Below are 21797 nucleotides of genomic sequence, written 5' to 3' on the forward strand. Positions count from 1 at the left end.
CATGTTCTGTGGAAAACACGTGACTCCTTATGACTCCATGTAGGTTTGCTGGTGTTGTCAGTGGAATAAAACCTATATTTAACAGTAGCGGACCGGACAGAGATTTACCGAAAATGGGTCTTAAGAAGGGCTCCATTTTTTTCCTATAGAAGTATGGGAGAAAATGCACTACAGCTGTGTATGAACATGTTTACATTTAAATTTTCTAGATTGCTCTCTTGTTATTTTTCAAAGATTTCAACTAAATTTTGAAAATTAATACCATTTAATGGGACCGGGTCACCCACTTGCATACACCTAATGTTCTTGTTACGACATATACATAACGGAAAAGTTCATATGCGGAAAATGGATCCGGATTTATCAAGATACTATTATTTCCAAGATGTCAGCGCCCATGAAAAAATGAATGTCTGAACAGGGTTTTATGAAATGTTGTCGATATTGTCATTCCCACTAAGAACTGTTTTAAGAAGAGCTTCAGAAGTATACAGAAAACAATTAAGGTCATATTCATGCAGCAACTACTTCGTGACAACTCCAATATTTTATGTTAATTCAGGTAATATTACACCTGTGGCAGCTAATTCCTTTAGGGATTCAGTGTCCGGAGATATTTTCTGAAGTTGAAAATAGCTCAGGACACTGAATCCCTGTAGGAATTACTGGCAGCAAGCATCCTAGATCAATGTTTGTACTACTATTGCCGGTTTAATGTCCATGACTACCCTTCTGGGTCTAGTCCGAATTTCCTCTGACCTTAAAACCCTCCTCTTTTTTATTTGGATATTGATATGTCGGGTTGGGGGTCAGAAGAGTGTGCCGTACAAAAAGTTGGAAATTTTGCGGTACTGCGGAGTATTGCATTCAACTGCTTGTAACGACTTTCAAGTTGAAATTGTGCATGTCACACCTACCTGATTCCTGAATCATGTTCCTGTATGCTGATACGAAATTTGCTACAAAATTACATTTATTATTGAAGTTTCGATAATTTTCCACGAGAGACCCTGTTTTGTTGACATTTTGAACCATAATAGAGAGTAGGGGGAGCTTGTTACCTTTGGAAATTGTTTATATATTTATAAAAAAAATAGTACTCAGTATCATTACAACTTCAGGTAAGATATTTTGTAGTGTACAGCTTGCTTTGTATGCCAGGAGTAAAAATTCATTTTAAGTTTAATATATGGCAATAGGAAATATGGGGTAACGACAAAATTACTGAACACTAACCCGATTCATAATCAAGTCAATTCCAAAAAAAATCTGGCGAAATAGATATTTGCCCTGACTTGGTACAAGATTCTAGTGGAAATCAAAAGAATGTAATCCAAGAACAAAGACCAGACATGGAAAACTGACAAATACAACAAAGAACATAAAATAACTAAAATAATACATACAAAGTAACAGACAAATAAGCAACTCAGACTCCACTAAAAAATTGGAGCATGGATCAGATGCACTGGTTGGGTAAACATCCTCAAAACTTTCCTAAAAACATCTGCCATTTCAAATGAAATGGTTGGGTATTAATTAAAGTAAATTATTCTTTTTGTTGGGAACCAAAGTTCGTGGTTTATCTTACCCACTAAATCCACGAAAATTGGCACCCCATGAACAATAGTACTTTCACAGTATTAAGTGAAACAGAAAATGACTCAGTAAATGTTTTTCATTATATAAGAACTTTCAAAATCTATCTCCTTTTTTCGCATAGCTCCACACATTGGTCACTTGTACACAGCAGTTCTTGCTGATGCTGTAGCTCGATGGCATGAACTTAAGGGAGGTAATATTGTCTTTTCTACTGGAACGGATGAACATGGTCTTAAGGTATAGTAGTTGTGTTTTCTTTTAGTACAACCAAATTTCAAACTGCTAACTATTTTGAAATTTGTAAAAATTGTTTACTGTGCAAGTACTTTAATTCGTGAATATTTTCATGGATCAGAGAAGAGTAATCAAGGGAACCAAGGTTATAGCGGTAATCAAAAGAATGTAATCCAGGGACAAAGACCAGACATGGAAAACAGACATACACAACAAAGAACATAAAGTAACTAAAATCATACATACAAACTAACAAAAGTAAATGAGCAACTCAGACTCCACTAAAAAGTGGGAGCATGGACCAGGTGCACCGGTAGGTTAAGCGTCCTCTGCTTTTCTAGAAACACCTGGCAAGTTGCTCATAAAAAGTCAAGTCCGGGGTAGACAAACGAGGAAAGAAAACTATGATCCGTTGAATAAATCAACAAGAAACACAAGTTCATGGATTCTTGAATACCTGGTTTTGAAGTTTTCAGTTTACACATCAATGGGAATCCACTATTCGTTTGGAACCAAATTTCGTGGTTTGATCTATCCACTAAAGCCATGAAAATAGATTAAGACATGTTTAAATGTCCTTGCAAGACTTGTAAACTACATGTACCAAAGTACATGGAGCCATTTACTGTAAACCAATTTATTATTGTGGGAACATATTTTCGTATTTCATGATGTCAACTCAGTTTCTGTGCTATTGTATTATTTTACTTACATTCTGTATGACATTCCATAATTATTAGACATGTTTATGATGATTTAGATTATTTTCTTGTCAGTGAAAAAAGCAAAAATTTATAGCTTGCAGAAATTACTAAAATTTACTGATAGTTACACTCAAAAGCAAGTCTGTATAAAAATCATATACACAGCTATAAAGGGTTTTTAGGTAGTAGTGGTCTTAAACCTTAGTTTTTGACCTAGGACTTTTTAAATTTTATTTACCTAAGTCTTGGACTTTTAGCTTTTTCCTTGTCACTTTTGATAGGACTTTTGGTTTTCCTTAATGGGATCTTTTTTTGAGAAACTTTAGGATGCACTATACAGTTACATTTAGGCACACTGTTTTGCACACCAAGTTTACCTGGTCAAATTTTAAAACTTAAAATTAAGAAGTCGAAATTTTTGTTTAAATGTAGTCCAGCATTTATACATAGACAGATGTAATATATGTAATGGTAAACAGGTGTAATTTAAATGAAGAATGGTATCCAGAACGTTTCAGTCCCCTGCCATTTTAGGATTTCTTCTCAGCATAAGCTGGCTGATTTTCAAGATACTTTATTTCGCACGAACTTTTGGCACTAAAATTGTGAGGAAATGAATCGAAAAGGGTGTTATGGTTTTTACCCTTTTTCCATCCTGTGCTAGTGTCTAAGCACCTGATATTTTATAAAACAATATTTGGCTGTTAGTTTTGGAAATGCATCCCCAGATTTGTACTAAAATCCAGTAGCTATGATAACATATATATACTGGAAAAAACTAATATTTTTTCCAGTATAAATGTTATCATAGCTACTGGATTTCACAACAATAATCACTAAATTACTTATAAATTACTTGAACTTCCACACACAAAGAATTACAAAAATATGTTACTTTTTTATGACAAAATACTTGAAATTTCTGTGCGGACTACCTCAAAACAGCTTTATTTCAACAAAATGAGACAAAAATTTCAGCATTGACCTAACCATATAGTACTACCTGCATTCCAGGACCATCTACTCTAGAAAGTAAATTTGAATCCCTGAGATATAATGGGAAAAATACATAAGCATGTTTTATGATAATGTTGCCTTTCATAGTCTTAAATAGCATCAACTTGTAAACAGGAAAAGCCTAAATACATTCAGATTATTTAGTATTTAGGATATTTGAGTATAATTTAAATTGGTTATGATTTCATGACTGTTGATTCTACAAGTGCTTTTATGCAGTTCTTAAAATCTGACAAATAATAACTAGATACATGTACTATCATATTTCAGGTGAAAGGTCTTCATAGTTCAGAAATTTATAATCTGCACTGTGTTAGCAATTATAAAAATGAGTATTATTCCCACCATTGTGGAAAAAATCATGGCTTGTGTCCAACATATTTGAATGGGCCTTCTTCAAAATGTGATTTATCACATTTATGCTCAACACAGCTACAGAAATTTAAATGGGTGAGATAGTCCATTTAATTTTGCCTTTCATGTCTTTACAGATACAACAGGCTGCTGAAAAATTAGGTATTTCTCCACTACTCCACTGTGACAATGTGTCAGAAAAATTTCAGGTTTGTTTATAAAATAACATCGTGATTTTATCAGCTCTTTCTGTCTGAAATTGGTTTCCATTATCCAAGCCAAGTGATGAATTGTTATGAATAGTTATATTGCCTTTGACATGAACAAAAAGATGCTGTTTAATCTTTGGGAACTTTTTGTACTGTAATTTAACAGTAGGTCTTTTTAATGAAAGCCGACAAAAACTGAAAAGAAAAAAAAATTCTGTCAATTTTAAGGTAATAATAACTGTGGTAGGATGGCCTACCTGCACTGGTGTAGTTCGTAGATTTAAAAAGCCAGTTAAATAATTTGGTTAAATTATTCATTCTTAAGATATTTCAGTCTTTTACTGGACTCTCTCCGAGAGGTCAAAGGTTTGATCCTCAGTGGCACAGAGTATGATTTGTTATAAGAATCATGTTCTAGGTTACATAACAGTTGACAATGAAAACATCATCTGTTTGTACTTGTACTTGTAATTTTCTTCACTGATGTCCTTTCTGTCAGTCTTCATGTATTTGAAGTTGTGTAAACTGATCACCTTCATAAACTGAACAAAACCTTCAGTCAGAAAGGTGTTCAGATTAGACAGATATCATTGTAGTTAGTCAAGTTGTTTCTTGTGTTGTGATGAAGTAATCAATTAGCTCTTTTAAAAGTACTGCATCACAAATTGGTAGTATTTAATCCTGGTATTATGTCAAATTCAGGGGAAGCTGACGGAGACTGCTGTTAGTTATAGGTTTATCAGTTTGTCATTCAGAAGCATTTAGTTGTCATGACTGTTTTTGGAAGTGGTATGCAACATTTTTTTCTGAATATGAATAATGCTTTTCTTATTTTTCAGACATTGTTTGACATTGCAGATGTTAGATATACAGATTTTATAAGGACAACAGAGTGTAGACATAAAGAAGTAGTGTGCCATTTTTGGGTATGTTATTGTTAGTTTAGAAGTCTCCATGAGTATAACTAATCTATTGGACTTAACACCTATTTGGATCAACCTCATTTAGCTATACTTCTCCTGCCTTTGAATTACCACAATTTTTATACCTTGAATCACCAAAAAGTGTGGTTTATGAACAGTCTAATTTAATCGGCATTTCAACTGAAGAGCTAGAGTGAAATATTTCTTAAATCAGAAAAATTCAAATACCCCAGTTTTGGTGCCTTAAAGTACATGTATAAACAGGTATCTGTAAAGTCATTTATACTTAAAAGGTTGAACTGGCAATAGCTGGTATTTTGGGTTCTAGCTAGAAAAATGTGCATGAAATTCTCTTATGTATTCCAGTGGCAAATCGCAAATCCAAGGGGATATCCTGTGGACCTTCTTTTGTGGAAACATTTTGTTAATTTTGTGTTGAATTAATAGGGCCCAAATGTGCAAGTAATAGCCTGGAACACATCTACAACCCCTTATCAAAATCTTTGGATCGGCCCAAACTATGTTTCTGCTTTTCTGATGGTACAATGAGAACCAATGACTCGTATCGAGCCAAACAGGTTTGCTTCATTGTTATAAGTGATACCTTTTTGTAGCTCCACAAAATCAGAATATGCCACAAGAGCTACATTAATGTAGGGTCCCTCAATCAAGATAAGGGACAAAACTCTCACGTGATTAAAGTAATTCATTTTTGGAAGATTTACAATTTAAGTTGTATATGGTTTCACTCAATCCCATGCCATGTTGGTTGTTGTTAAGGAAAATTTTGGTTTGCATTTGTTTTTTCTGTGGGAGGGGTATTACACTAAGTTTTTATTCAGCTTTTTTTCTCGACTATTTCAAATTTGGTTTTGGAATAAATCTAAAAGTTGAGTGAAAAATGTCATGAAATAATGTTTAAACCATGCATCAATCCTATATAACTATGATATTTTCTTTAATTAAAATTGAAAAGAGATTTTAGACTGTAATTACTGGTACGACAAAGGCAAATCTAGAACATAACTTATTTATGTGCTTTGATATCTCATCAACGACTAACAGATTGGCATTTTGAAATGAATTGATATGCACTGGTAGATCCAGAGGATTCCAGGGTTGAAACTGCCTTATTGGAAAATTTTGCTAATTTCAAGCAAAACTTGGACAGAACAAGCAAAAAAGCATATTAGCCCATTCTTTTCAAAACTTTTGATCTGCCTCTGTGCGGTTGCAGTTTCATTTAGGGCGGACCAGGCATACACCCCCACCTAATTTAGGAAAAAAAAAGAAATATTGATTTTTCACAAAATCTACTCAAAAGGTTGTCTTGCAACACTTCATTTAGCTTTTAATTTATCCATGCCTCCTGACCTGAAATCCTGGAACAGCCCCTGCTATAAAATGTGAATTAATGAAAAAAAAATCCTCAACAAAGCATTCTGAAAACGGAATGCAAGTTTCTTACAAACAGAAAATTTATTTTACCTCAATCAAACCATCTTCTCTAACACTACATGCACAATGTAAGAATACAACGTTTCCCATTGAAATGAATGTTTTCCACAGTGAACTATTTTGACATGTCAGTGTTACAGGGCAAATTGTCGATTTGTCCTAGGAGGATTCTGGATCTTCCTGGATTCCAATTTGCCCTGTAACACCAATATTAATCCCTTTGAATCACCAATCATTAATCATCAAAGACCACTCAAAAAAGAAGTATAGGTCCAGGTCTAGACATATTATGGGTCTTATTTTAGATTGTGAAGTTAAGCTATCATTTCATGTGAAAATTCTAATAACTTATCTATTGGCATATTTTGCAGGATACTTTGGCAAAAAATGGTTATATCTACAAAGGTGGGTATGAAGGATGGTATTCTGTTGCTGATGAAGCTTTCCTATCAGACAAAGATGTTATAGATATGATTGATAAAAGTGGAAACAAGATAAAGGTATATAAAATATTGCAAATCTGGTAAATCAACTTATTAGGAGAAAACATTGAATAGTTGAAACTTCTATCAAAACTCAAAGTTATTTATGTAAACATGAAAATTAATGACTGCTAAATTGTTTAGTTGAAAGAGTCTGTGATCATAAGTTAGAAATAAGAATAGTACACTGACTTGACATTGAACTGATGTATAAATGAGGCAAAGAATCAATTGAAAATTCTTGACTATGTTGAGCTTTTTCAGCTACTCAAACCAAATCAGTATATTAAAGTTTAAGTCAGTGCAATGTTGTTGTCTTCATACTGCAATGAAATATTATAAAAAAAAAAAAAATAACCCTTTATTGTGTCAGAAAACAGTAATTATACCCCATGCAACAAATTGCAACGGGTATAATGTTTTTGACCCATCCGTCAGTCCGTCCATCAGTCCGTCATCAGTTTTCCAGACTTTTTTTCTAAACGCTTGCAGATATTGACATGATTTTTGGTATATAAGTTTGCCATGATAAGTTACAGATGAAGTGTAACTTTGGTTCTGCTCTGATGATTTTTACCGAAATTACAGGTCTTGAACTTAGCAAAATTCACAGAAAAAAAAGTAATCTGGACTTTTTTTCTAAACACTTGCAGATATTGACGTGATTTTTGGTATATAAGTTCACCATGATATGTTACAGGTCAAATTTACGTTTTGTTGTGCTCTGATGATTTTTATCGAAGTTATGGGCCTTAAACTTAGCAAAATTAACAGAAAAAAAGTTTTCCAGACTTTTTTCCTAAACGCTTGCAGATACTGACATAATTTTTAATACAGAAATTCAATACGATATTAAAGTTACAGGACAAGTTTGTAGTTGGTTCCACTCTGATGATTTTTTGTCAAAATTATGGGCATTGAACTTAGCTAAATTCACAGAAATAACAGTTTTTCAGACTTTTTTTCTTCTAAACACTTGCAGATTATGACATGATTTTTGATATATAAGTTCACCATGATTTGTTATAGGTCAAGTGTATATTTTGTTCCGCTACGATATTTACTTTGGATGAACTAAAACTCAAAGAAATCACAGTTTGGAGTTTGAAACTACCATTCTGAGTAACAGAATTTAGTTAGAAGTTAAAGGTCTAAAGCCTAAAAAACATTCTTATTCTTTTTTTTATTGGGGTCCTTCTACTTGTATTTCTCTTACAAATTTACTTGAGTATCCAACATGGGGACGCATGGGGTATGTGAGTGTGCTGACTAAGGTTTTTAAATTGGTATTCAAAGCAGGTATCATTATTGTTACGTTTCTGATGCTACAACAAAGGTTATACCTTTATTCACTCAGTGGCAGTGTATCAATTGTAAATATATGGTCCAAGTTGATGCATTTTGATTGCTTAAGAAATATGGCTGCGTTACCAAATTCTTCAAAAGCACTGTTACTATTTTTTAAAATATCCCATCATTTTATTAGTTTTTTTTCAACAAAAGACAATAGTATTTATTGTAATTTTATGAATGAAAATAGTGATAGAATATGGTACACATTAAGTCATTTTTTTTCATCATCATATATTTGATATAAATATATTCATTGTACTTCAGTAAAAAATATTTATTTAGAAAATTCTGAAATGAAAGATGAATCAAAGGAACCAGGATTTGAATGGAAATCAAAAAGAACATAACCTAGAGATAATGAATAGACAAAAAAATAACACACACAACAAATAATAATAGTAGGATAATTAATTGTATAGAGTGAATATCCAAAATATTATCACGAGTGCCGAAGAACGCCTAGATTTAATGAGTGCATGGAACTTGTTCCATGCCCAATTTATTTCCTTAAGTGTTCTTGGCACGAGTGATCATATTTCGGTTATTCACGATAACCAATTGATTATCCTATTTATTATATAGATTTTCTTCATAAGTGATAGATATTTTCATCATAAATTTTATTGTGGCGGATTGATATAGAAAATATGACATTATGGCGGGAGAACGTCCGAGAGTGAAAATACTGAAATTATTTCACAGTGTAAATTATTGTAATTTATTACACTGAGAACATTCAATAAAACACTGCTATCTATATGATAAGAACCAAAATAACACATAGAAACAAAAGTATATAAGTAATCTAGACTCCACAGAAAATTGGGAGCATGGACCAGCTTTTCTAGAAACACTTGCTGAGTCACTCATTGAATGTCAAGGGTCAATCAAACAGGTATCCTTCGTAATTTCTAAAACTGATGACCTGTATTGAGTTCTTATCAACTGTAAACTATTGTTGAAATTTTTTTTTACTTCAATTTTTTAGATTAGTCCATTCAAAGTTAATTTCTTATATTCTAGGCTATTTTTTTTTTTATGAAAACAAAAGATTGGAAGGAATTTTTGTATCTCTTTATTTTCCTATTTATAAATGTTCATAGTAGAAAAAAATGTGGGGTGTTTTTTTTTGTTTTTTAATTATTATTTTATTAATATGGCAATGAGGCATCCTGAAAGAAGATGAGGAATGGCCAGAAAAATGAGAAATTAATTAAGCTGGCCTTATCCTTACTTAACTTTCATTTATTTGTTAGGTAGCCATTGATAGTCATCAACCAGTGACATGGACAAAAGAAGATAATTACATGTTCAAACTTTCTGCATTCAAAGATGGTCTAAGTAACTGGCTTGATAAAGAAGGTATACCAGAACATCTCCTGAATATGTTAAAACTAATATTAGAAATGATTTCTCAAATATAAAATGCAGTTTTAATATATATATATTTATGAAACATTTACATGAGGTGCCATAAAATTAATATTTGGACCTCAAAGACTTGATGTAAGTGTGCCAGATGTTAATGTTGATGTCACTTTCTCCAAGGAGCACAAGACATTTTGATATAGTTACATCTTAATGTAGTTTTCTGTCTTTATGAGATAGCCCAATATTTTTATGTAGTTTTAGGTTGTACCAAGCAAGGGTCCGGATATTTTGATAGCCCATGCTGGACATTTTATCAAACTTCAGCTGACGTTTTTGTCTTTTACATGCTCAGATCGAAAATAAACTTAAAAAAACATTTGTATGTAGTTATTTAAGATAAATATTGGAAAGTGTGTTATTTCATCACATTCTCTGTCTTTTACAAAGTATCAGAGCGAGTGAACGTGTTCAGTTTCGACCACACATGGGCCAAGATATCTAAAAACTTCATCCCTATTTGTCATAATGATACATTTACTGTGCTGCTCTGCATGTTTCCAATTTTAATATACCTCATACAACTATTTTCAGTGATCCATCCTAAAAATTTTGAAAAGTATGTGAGAAACTGGGTTGATGATTTAGAAGATCTTTCAGTGTCTCGTCAAAGGGACCGTTTGTCATGGGGTATACCAGTCCCAGCAGATGACACACAAACTGTAGGTATATAATTTAGCATAGTACAATTTGTTCTTTACAGAATAATAATATATTAGAGAGATAAATGTTATTGATTCCACTATTTCAACAATACATGTACCACAATATCTGCTTGCCCTACCAGTGCACATGGTCCATGTTCCCAGTTTTAGTGGAGTCTGAGCTCATTTTCATTTGTTATTTTGGTTATTTTATGTTCTTTGTTCTGTGTGTGTGTTTTCCCTGTCTGTTCCTGGTTGACATTTGTTTGATATTTGCTAGAATCTTGGTTCCCTTGATTACTCTTTGAAAATATTATTTTGTGCAATTAATGATTACTTGAAAAAGTCATTTTTCAGTCAGTGGCCCAGAGTGAATACTACATATTCTCGGGTGGATAAATCTTAAAAATAACTGATTTTAAAATCAGTGTTAGAATAGATCAATTGATTGGCAAGTTTTTTTGTCATTATAAATCTATATAAGATAAGGTATAAGAACAAAAGAAATGTCAAATTGAAATGTTCATGTACTTTGATGTTTACAAAAAAATAAATTAATTTGAGATAAATACTGTAATCAGATTGGTTAAAATAATTTTTGGAAAATTTGTTATTTTTCAATAGACAAAATTTTTATTATTGCCAATTCTTAAATGACTTGTGGTAGAGGGTACCAAAGTATAAAAATATTGCATTCTTCATATAAATAATACTTCTATAGGAACTGTAATAAGTGAATGAACAATTATAGCTCACAATTTTAAATAAACATAAACAATAAACATAAAACATAAAACATAAACAATAAACATAAAACATAAAACAACATTAGCATTTATGGTCTTCTGGATTCAAAGAACACCTTGATATTGAGATAAACCTATACTGATTAAATTTTCTGACATCCGTAATTCACAGTAAGCTGATCTGTTATTATTTTAGTTTTAATAGATATTTATAGGGACAGAGTGCCTTGCCCTGTACATGTAGGGGTTCTGAACATAAATTGCTCAGAATCATTCTCTCAGAAATCATGTAAGGCATGATCATTTTTATCCTGAGATTTGAAGTCAGCTAAGAATTTTTTCTCTGGCTCAAGCACAATAACTTGTTAAGTAAAAGGGAAAGTATAGAATCATTATTTTTTTTTTTTGCAATGGAGGAGTAAAGCAACATTTATTTTTTTTTTCAAAAAGATTTCCCCTGCTTATAAATTGGTCTATGCCTTATTGAAAAATGATTGCTTGATTTTAAGCCTTATTTTTCTTCCAATTCCATTCATTCTGTTGGACTTCTCTCTGATGTCATTTATCTGTTGGGACAGTAAGGTGAGGTCATCAGCAAAATCTAGGTGTTCCAGTTTTCTAACCATGGTACATTGAATTCTTTTAGGCTTATCAAATGTCTGTTTGAGGAAGAATAGTATAGGTGAGAGTAAACATCCTTGTTTCACCCCAATTTTAATCTGAAAGGGATCAGTGGGAGTTATTTCATGTACCACTTGTACTGAGAAATCTTTGTACAGGTCTTGAAATTGTCTACACTCTTAGATGATGTCTTAGCTGGTGCCACCTTTCATCTCTGTTGACAATGTTAAAGGCTTTTTCATAATCCATGAAGTTCATATCTCTATTGGTAAGTGTCATTCAGCTAACTGCTCCACAATTATTCTTAGAGATGCAGTTGGTCAGAACATTGGATACGAAGCCTACCAGTTTATATCAGAGAACTTTGTCCACAGCATCTTTCATCCTGTTCAATATCAGGTTTTTACATATAAATTGGTAAATGAAATGTGTTACGATAAAATGAATGATGCAAATCACATTTATATTTTATAAGCTCTACTTTTTTTAAAGCTCTTTCATTTAAAGTACTTGAAAATCTGTATACATTTTTTTTTCAACTTCAGATAGCTGGTTTTGAATGTGTAACTTTTAAAGCAAATAATAGTATGAAGTGCAAAGTAGCTCAATACCTCAGAGGCCAAGTTTACAATCCTATTAAAACAGGCTTTTGCATTGTTAAAAGTTTCTCATTGTATATTGTATTTTTCTTTCAGATATATGTATGGTTAGATGCATTAGTAAACTATTTAACTGTGTCAGGATATCCTGACCCATCATGTGATTGGCCACCTGACTGTCATGTGGTTGGAAAAGACATTCTTAGGTAATTATATAAGTTGTGATAGACCCCACTACTTTAGGATGGGTAATTGCTTCTTTCAATAAAAGTATTACTTGAATTATGTAATTCTTTAACTAGTTTGAAAGTGGGTTTTCTTTACTGGGGAATGTCGCAGGTTCTTTATCTTGCATAAAACTAATATGATTCCATTATCTAGGGATTTATTTGGATTAAAGCTTCAGTAAATTTCATGCTGGACATTTTAATGTGATATTTTAAAGAGAGCTGTTAAAATTACATCCTGCGAAAAAAAAAAAGACCATATAAGCTTTCTTAGGTTAAAATACTTATTTTAAGTTTGATAACAGGTGTTATTACATTTCATATTTTATAGTTTCCATTTAAAGAATGTATTTCTGACACACCCATATTTTTTATATTGCACACTTAATCTTTTGAATACAACTGATATTGCATGGCTGACTTCAACTGTATACATATACATTCACTATAAAAATGTTTAATGTGGCAAAATTGTCAGACTGAATATCCATTGGTGAAATATATTTAATAGGTATTGGCCTAAATTTGCTCCTTTTAAAAAATGGTTTCTAAAAACAAAAACAAACAAAAAGTGGTTACACTTTACTTGGACGAATTGAATGAATACCAAAATATGTAGTTTTTAAAATTGTAATTGTAAAAAAAAAAGAAACTCACTAGTGGAAAATTCTTTAAAATCATACAGAGAAATAAAATAAAATAATTATGTCAGCTTGGTGAATACCATGTTTTATGCACACTTTCTATAGCCATAGGCCTCTGTAAATTAAGTGTTCAATAAAACATGATATTGCATGCGCTGAGCTGCCATAATTGTTTATAATGTTTGTTTTTTTTTTTAAGCTATTGAATTTTTCTTTTATTTAAGATTCCATGCTATTTATTGGCCAGCATTTCTATTAGCTGCTGGACTACCACTACCTAAACGTGTCCAGTGTCATTCTCATTTTTTGGTGGACCATAATAAGGTATTGATAAACATGTATAGATAAACAGAATACTTTATGTGGGAAAGATTTGAGGTAATAACTTACAGTTTTCATCATTATCTTGTGGATTGATTTGGTCTTATTATCTGCATCATGAGCACTGATTTGTTCACTGCATTATAGTTTTCCTTTCCTCTTTGTTGCTATGAAAACATAACTTGACAGGTGTTTCTAGAAAAGCTACTGGTGCACCTCTTCCCTGCTGTCAGTTTTTAGTAGAGTCTGGTTTATTTCATGTCCTTTGTTGTGCACATTTATTTTCCTAATCTAGTTGTTATCCATGGATTATGTTCTATTTGATTACAGTTTCAATCCTGGTTTTTGTAACAGGGCTTCTAGTGACTAAATATAGGTGGTTTAGATTCTTTTATTCCATTCATAGTTAGCAATTCACAATAAAAGCACTGAAACAATAATAAAGAATACTTAGTGCAATTTAACAATAAACATGTAAAACATGTTCAATTATCAAATCGTAGAGAAAGTATAGGATTCTCTATCATAGCATACGATATCAGTTCAACACATACATGTATAATAAGCTATTTCAGTGACTTTCACATAAGGTTCAAAATAATTACTTCGTATTCTGAATTTAACATGAAACATACCAAAAATAAAATGCACGTCTTTCATAAATGCATCTTGTTATAAAATACAGCAAAAATTCGGATTTACTGTGAAATATAGGCAAAATAAAGAAATAATGCATAATGTAAATAAAATAGAACTTAATGATATTCTAGTGACTTTAACTAGAACTACTTGTGCAAAACTGACAAAATGGTAAAAAAATTACATGAATTACATACCCTGCATGAGGTGCAAATGCTTTGTGAATAACAACTATTTCATCTTGCATGTGTAATATCCACCTTAAATACAGAAATGATTTCCAAACTTGACTGGCAAATTTCAATAAGCACTGTACACTGAACAATGTTGACAGTTCGAAGACAATACCAAAACTGAACAAAGGAAACCTGTCGAAATTAGAAAAATGACCCTGAACACTGATCTGTGAAAACGACCAATAGAAACCCATGAACTTAGACTACCGCTGAAAGAAATAGGTATTAAATTGACATGTACTAATCATACAAGTATATGCAATAAAAACAAATAATATTAATACAAGTACAATGTTACAGAAATAAAAATAATTACTTAAAACCAACAAACCATAAAGTATAACTCTGCCACATTCCCTTGATTTCCCTTTCATAAGTTGACCATATTCATTGACAATAATATATATACATTGTAAATGAATGTTTGAGTTTGAAGATTCATCGCTTTGATATAATTTATCTGCATTTATGTAAATATTTAGATTTAGAATACATTAGTATATCACAAAGTATAGAAAATGAGTTTATGTTTTTGATACATGTACATGTATTCAAATAATAACTATTAGTTCAAAGGTTGTAAAGTGGTAGGCAAATAAAATTAAAGATAACTTCCAAAATCATTCTATTTATTGTTAGGGTTGTTTGTTGTATTGTAAATTTTGACTTCTTACAATTAGGCTTCTGGAACATGGTTATTTTGCTACAAGATTGAAGTCATCACTACAGAAGTTTTATGGTCAATCATCATGAATTTGTGGATCGTTACGGTGTATCCATTTGCACCATGAAAACTGATTTGTTCATTGTGTCATAGTTTTCCTTTCCTCTTTCCTCTACCCAGGACTTGACCTTTTATGAGCAACTTGGTGTGTGTTTCTAGAAAAGAAGAGGGCCCTTACCCTACCAGTGCACTTGGTCCATGCTTCCAGTTTTTAGTGGAGTCCGAGTTGCTTATTTACTTTTGTTACTTTGTATGTATTATTTTAGTTACTTTATATTCTTTGTCGTGTTTGTTTTCTATGTCTGGTCCTTGTCCCTGGATTACATTCTTTTGATTTCTGCTAGGATCTTGGTTTCCTTTATTACTCTTTGAATATTCTTTACACAGTATTGGTTTTGGAAATGATATTGTGTTTTTGAATATAAACAAGCTTATTTCTTGTCTTGTGAACAAGACAGTGCACATCAATCTTAGCACAGGCCAAACACTGCCTGCAAATTATACTTCATTATTACCATAAAAAAATTCTAGCAATATATGAAGTGATATATCGGTGATAAAGGTGTGTGAAAAAAAATGCTGAGAATTAGTTTTGGCTCAAGACTTTGTAGGGCTTAGTACTTCAATGTTGGAAACCATGTATTTTTAGATGTCAAAGAGCAGAGGAAATGTTATAGACCCTTTTGATAGAATAAGTAGATACACTTCAGATGGACTTAGATATTTCTTGATGAAAACTGGGGTACCTCACATGGATTGTAGTAAGTTGGTACTATATACATGTCTTATTTGTGGTGATGTAATTTGTTTACCTTATTGTTGTGACATATTGAGTTGCAAAAATTATAATGTGAACATTTTCCTCCCTACAGCATTTATTTGATATTTTGAGTAATCAGAAAATTTCATCATCCAAAAATGAAAATGCCTGTAGTACAAATTAGTGAATATTTCCATCACTGAAAGTATAACATGATTGTAGTATCTTGTTTTGTTCAGGGCTGGTCAATTAATACATATGAGCACCTTTTTAATATATGCATTTCTAATTGTTAAAACTGTTGACAAATTTAATGAATTATATTGACTTCGTTTTAAATTGCTTATATGGGTGAGTCCTCTGGGCAAAAACATGCCTTTCCCCCTGTACCTATTTAAATGGAACAGCTCTCAGATGTTCTTGGTAAACTTGTTCAATATTAAAAATACTCCTTTGGAGGAATGTATTTTTTCAAGTTATTGTTTTTGTATACTTATCATGTGTTGGAACTGCACTAAAGGAAATAAGAATATGATTATTTAGTTTGTCCTATTTATATTTTATTTATTCAAGTTCTTTTTTAGTGATGTAATAAAATGATGAAATTTCAGTGTAAGAAATAAATTCTGAAATTGCAAAAGGTATGACTGCAATATAGTAAAAATAGAAATATTTTTTTCCCAATCTTTCAAAATTTTAAATCATAGAATTGAAAAATACAAGTTTTAAATCATTTTAGTAGTGGGGGATTTTTTTTATGTTACAAATATTAAAATCTCATGTAGGTTTTAAATAACAAAGTCACAATGATCAATGTACATAATAACTATGTAAAGAGGTAGTGGGAGGCTTTTAATTTTTTAACATGTTTTGCCCGAAAAACTGACAAAGGTGCTTTTAAGCTTCATTATTACCTTTTGACAAATAAGGCCTCAATTTTACCACTAATTTCCATCTGACAACAGACAAAACTGTGTATCTAGAAGAATTTTAAGGCATAGCATCTTTTGATATTAGAAAGTTGCATACACTTTATGTAAAATTATATCAAGAACTGGCCTGCTTTTGCTGTTTTTATTTTATCAATTCTGCAGAGACTGTGAAAATGAACTAAGTCTGGACAATCATTTGAGATTTCCCACTCTCTGCAGAATTGAAAAAGATAACCCTGCAAAAGTCAGTTCAGTTTTTGATTTAATTTTACATAAACTTGATGTAGATTTTTCAGATCTAGGAGATGCTAAAAAGTATTTAAGATACACAGGTTTATCTGCAGTCAGAGGAAAATTGATGATGAAATTGGGGCCATATTTGTCAATAGGTAATGTTGAGCCTTAAAATTGTCACATGTACATCTACATGTTCGTAATTTATTGACATAGGGATGATGATGGTAATCGGGCAACTTTACAATAGAAGAGGGAGGTTCATTCTCATTCTTTTTTGCTGAAGGTGTTTTTTCTTTTCTTTTATAAGTATTTTCATTCAAAGTGATGAATGATGTATAACTTTTATAAATATTGTTTTTGCCAGGTTATAGTGACTCCAAAGCAGTAGAAAACTTGAACAATGATCTAGCTGAAAAACTAGGAAATCTTCTTCACAGAATTTCAAGTCGTAAAATAAATATGAATGTTGGGGATGTTTTTCCTGCTCTCAATCAGGAAGTGTTGGAAATTAAGTTTTCTGAGGAGGACATAAAAATGTACAGATCACTGCAAAAACTACCAGGTAATGATTCTACCATACTTTACGAGTTGCTTTTGACCTGTCAGTTTGTATATCCTTAATGTTGACTTTGGTGACTTTTGAAAAAAAAACCTTAAGAAACATTCTGAAAAATATTTGATCAAATTTCAACAAATCACATGAAACTTATATTCAGGTGCAATTATCAACAATATAAAATGCATGGCCTTGATTTTAAGATGGACGTCAAATTCTAATGAGATTTGTTATTTCATGGATTTTGGGCGTACCTGATCAATATAATGCGCACAAGAGGTGACTTACCCACACCGTATTACCGACTTGGATTATCTTTTTTTCAAACCCAACAGATACCATATATTGCTGCCTGTGAGGTGACACTGCATGTCAGGTAAAAATCAATTTTAATTATTTTACTCTTACTTTTTTAATGAATCAAACATTGTATGTGTGACTGATATAGAGCACTATATGTATGACACCAAAAACAAACAAAATATATATCATTCATTGCTTCCAAATAAATTCCTGCACAAAAAATATGTTTCTGTACTTTTACATGTGTTTAGAATCATTTTTTAGTTGTGATTTCTATAAATAGCACCACAAATTAAAAACTCAACACATCTGCCTACCATATATATTGAACAAATTGCAAAATGCATAGTAATGTCAAATGAATTTACCCTCAATTAAGGGGTACCTGTCTATTAACATGATACATCCAAACCCATTGTTCAAAAAAGTAATGATACAAGCAAGTTCTGGCTAAAGAAAGGATCTCAACCAATCAATTAAAGTACAATTCTGTCTAATCACTTTGTAACGAATAACGATCATCTCAAAATGATTTTTTAGTATCTTATTCACCTGGTTGGATCAGATAATACAAGTGCTAAATATTATATATTAAATTTGCCTTCAAAAATTGAGATATGAAATGGGGGAAACAGGACTAAACCATCATGAACCTATTTTCTACCCAAATCCATGATTGTTTAGTGTTACATAGTATAATGATTTTGTATGCAGCTCATGATAAATATTCTGAATAGAAGCATACCCCCATTAGAAGGTAATGGTCATCCCCTAAATCAGCAATAAATGTGGATAACGCAAATGTTGTGTATACAGTGTAATTTCAAATTGATTAAAAATGACATTTTTTTACATTAACATATAACCTTTGATGTAAATCCTGATGCGTCTGTAATTTTATTGTCCTACTAACCCTGATATAGTTTTATTTATAAAAAAAAAAGACCTTCAAACATTTAAAGAAACATCTGCTTTTGAATGTATCATTCCTGCTTTTGATCAAATCAATCGATTGGTTTTGATGTATCATGTAAATCAACAGGTACCCTAAAATGAAGGGCAGTTTCATTGATATCCCTCAACATTTAGGAATTTGCATCAGATTTATTAACAGTACATACATAAAATTTTTAATTTGTGGTGCTATTTTATAGAAATTAAAACAGGGATATGATTTTATATACATGATAAAGTAAACAAAAATTTTTTTGCACAATAATTTGTTTTAAAAGCTATGAATGGTATACCTTTTTTGTTCTTGGTGTTATACATATAGTTAGTTCCCTATACCTGCCTCACATACAATTGTTTGCTTTTTCAAAAAGTATGGGTTTAATAATAAAAATTGCTTCTTACCTGACATGCAGTGTCACCTCTTGGACAGCAATATAGTGTATCTGTTGGGTTTTAAAGAAAATGATACAACTCGGTAATACAGCGTGCTACCCTACATACCACTAAAATTTAATAGTCAAAAGGTGGTTTTTTTTACCTATGATATTTTTTATCTATTCCAGATGAGGTCGATGAACACTACTGTGAATACAACATTTATCGAGTCATAGACAGTACTCATTTGTATATTAAGTGGGCTAATAAACTCCTCACCGATCATAAACCATGGCAGCTTGCAAAAAATATTGACAATACACAATATCTTAGATGTTTAATTCACATTGTTATGGAGACCTTAAGAATAAATGGGATTCTTCTTCAGCCTATAATACCAAACATAAGTAGAGTGTTGTTAGAACGACTTGGAATCCCTGAGGATGAAAGAATGATTAGGGACATTTATTTTGGCATTAGACAGACTAGTGACATTAGATTAGGAAAACCACATGGTGTTTTGTTTCCAAAGCTAGAAGAAAGCAAATGATTTTAGAATTGTGTTTTTTTTTTCTTATTAATCAAGTGAATCAATTGATGATGACTGGGGGTTTTTAACGACCTTGAATACCAATTCAGGCCTCTCACAGTCGATGTTAGTGGGTTAGTAGAACCAACTAGTGTTGGTGGCGTAGGCCAGCCTTCAGGATACCTGACCGAAGAACTCGGTCAGAGTATGTCCTACTAGCAGCTGGGCTGCTGTGTAGACACTCTGGCCTATTCGCAGACTCCACGTGGGTCTGGGAGTGTTCCCTACTCAGTCTTGGAAGTACATCTATGGAAGAATGTGAATCAAATGTTATATCACCATACTTATATATGTCCACTGGCATAGCCAGCTGTGCCAAAGCAGTGTGGAAGCCTTTTGTAGCACAGAAAAGGGGAGGGATTTATTTTGGTTGGTTTCTGTTTCAAGAATTATGAAGCTGTGTCTTCTTGAAACATAATGCAGCTGTATAAAAATAGAAGATGTGGAACGATTGCCAATGAGAAAGTCATCCCCCAAATGCCAAGCAATGAACAATTGAACTTGTACAGACTTATTAGTCCCCTGCCAGGTATTTTTGCTCAAGGGGATTTTAGGTTTGCACTCTCACCATCAGTCTATTAGTCTTGCAGATAAGTTTTCACATTTTTTCCCCCGGTTATGCTAATATATATACATTTAATATTTGGTACATGTCTTTGCCATGATAAGTTACAGATCAAGTTAATTTTTTTCCAGTCTCTTGAATATTTGCTGAGTTATATTTGATTTTTGCTCGTACTAAGTAAATTCATGGAAACCCCCGTTTCCCTTACGTTTTTTTTTTTTTTGGTAATCCTACAGATATACATTTGATATTTGGTTAATTGCTTTACCATGACAAGTTACAGATCAAGTGTTTGAATTTTGCTCCAGTATGTTAATTTTTTTAAGGGGTTATGGTCCTTTGACTTAGGAAATTAATGCACTCAGCTTTCAGCACTTTTCTTGATAACAAATTATTCATTAAGACTGCATTCTGTTCTCTATAACATATTTTTCTTCCATGAGAAGACTTTATATTGCCATGCAATACTCTCAGAATGCTTATTAAGGTAATCCTGCAGTGATCACTCTGTTCATCCGTGCATTAAAACTTGTGCCTGGGCTGAAACTTTTTTTGTCTTTTGATGTGGGTAGATCACCTAAAGACAATGTGTTGCGTATTTCATCTTCAAGGTCAAATTCCTGTTTTTATGTTGACAAACTCTTCCAGGCTGTAACTTTTTTGTCTTTTGATATTTGGCATATGGGTTGATCACATAAATTAAATTCGTATACAAATGTATATGGTTTTAATTGCCATAGCAGGGCCCACAGAGATGGATTCCATCACAATGAAATCTAGCTAATTAATTCTAATATGGGGTTTTGCATAAATCAAAGAAATCCATGACAACAAAACCAGACCTGTTTATGCTTAAAGACAAACTGTATTTTTAGACGTTTTCATTAAATTGATTTGTGTAATATTAAAATTTGAGTGTTATGTCTGTTTTCCAGGTTGGTTCGATTGATTACTCTTCAACATGGATATTATGGAGAGATTCACAATCTGTAGAGCATCATATCCAAACATACTTCAAAGAAACAATCATGACACCATAATGGTTAAAATCTCTGCTTAAAACCAAGCTAAAATTTACCACTTAACCATTAGTATTTAACTCATAACATCAATATAATTTGACCAAATGGCTGTCAAAACAGATTTTTTCCCATTGTCTGTGGCTACAGTACACATCTGAATTGCAACTGTCTGAATGACTTAATTTTAAGTTCACCCTTTCCTTTATTTGCCTTTATTTGCATGGTTCTTAAATGGATCTATGGTGAATTCACTTCTACTCCTAATTACTGGTATTTTTTGTTGCTTTTAGAGGTCGTGACAAGAGAATCAAATATTGGATTATAAAGGGAAAAACAGAT

At 32.0% G+C, this 21797-nt stretch overlaps 1 protein-coding gene across 1 annotated transcript; it reads left to right on the forward strand.

Moving 5' to 3' along the window:
• The first annotated feature begins 379 nt into the window (after positions 1 to 379).
• LOC148624642 (methionine--tRNA ligase, mitochondrial-like) lies at positions 380 to 21346 on the forward strand. The gene is made up of 12 exons (XM_088567429.1): positions 380 to 562; positions 1724 to 1839; positions 4049 to 4120; positions 4960 to 5046; positions 6873 to 7001; positions 9593 to 9698; positions 10299 to 10426; positions 12471 to 12580; positions 13470 to 13569; positions 15815 to 15926; positions 17459 to 17656; positions 19471 to 21346. Exons 1-12 carry the CDS (start codon positions 433 to 435, stop codon positions 19830 to 19832), a joined length of 1650 nt encoding a protein of 549 aa, XP_088423555.1. The 5' UTR covers positions 380 to 432; the 3' UTR covers positions 19833 to 21346.
• The last annotated feature ends 451 nt before the right edge of the window (positions 21347 to 21797 follow it).

This window comes from Perna viridis, chromosome 2 (genome assembly GCF_037379345.1).
Source record: "Perna viridis isolate PV_CMFRI_1.1 ecotype Kerala chromosome 2, ASM3737934v1, whole genome shotgun sequence".
Lineage (NCBI taxonomy): Eukaryota > Metazoa > Mollusca > Bivalvia > Mytilida > Mytilidae > Perna > Perna viridis.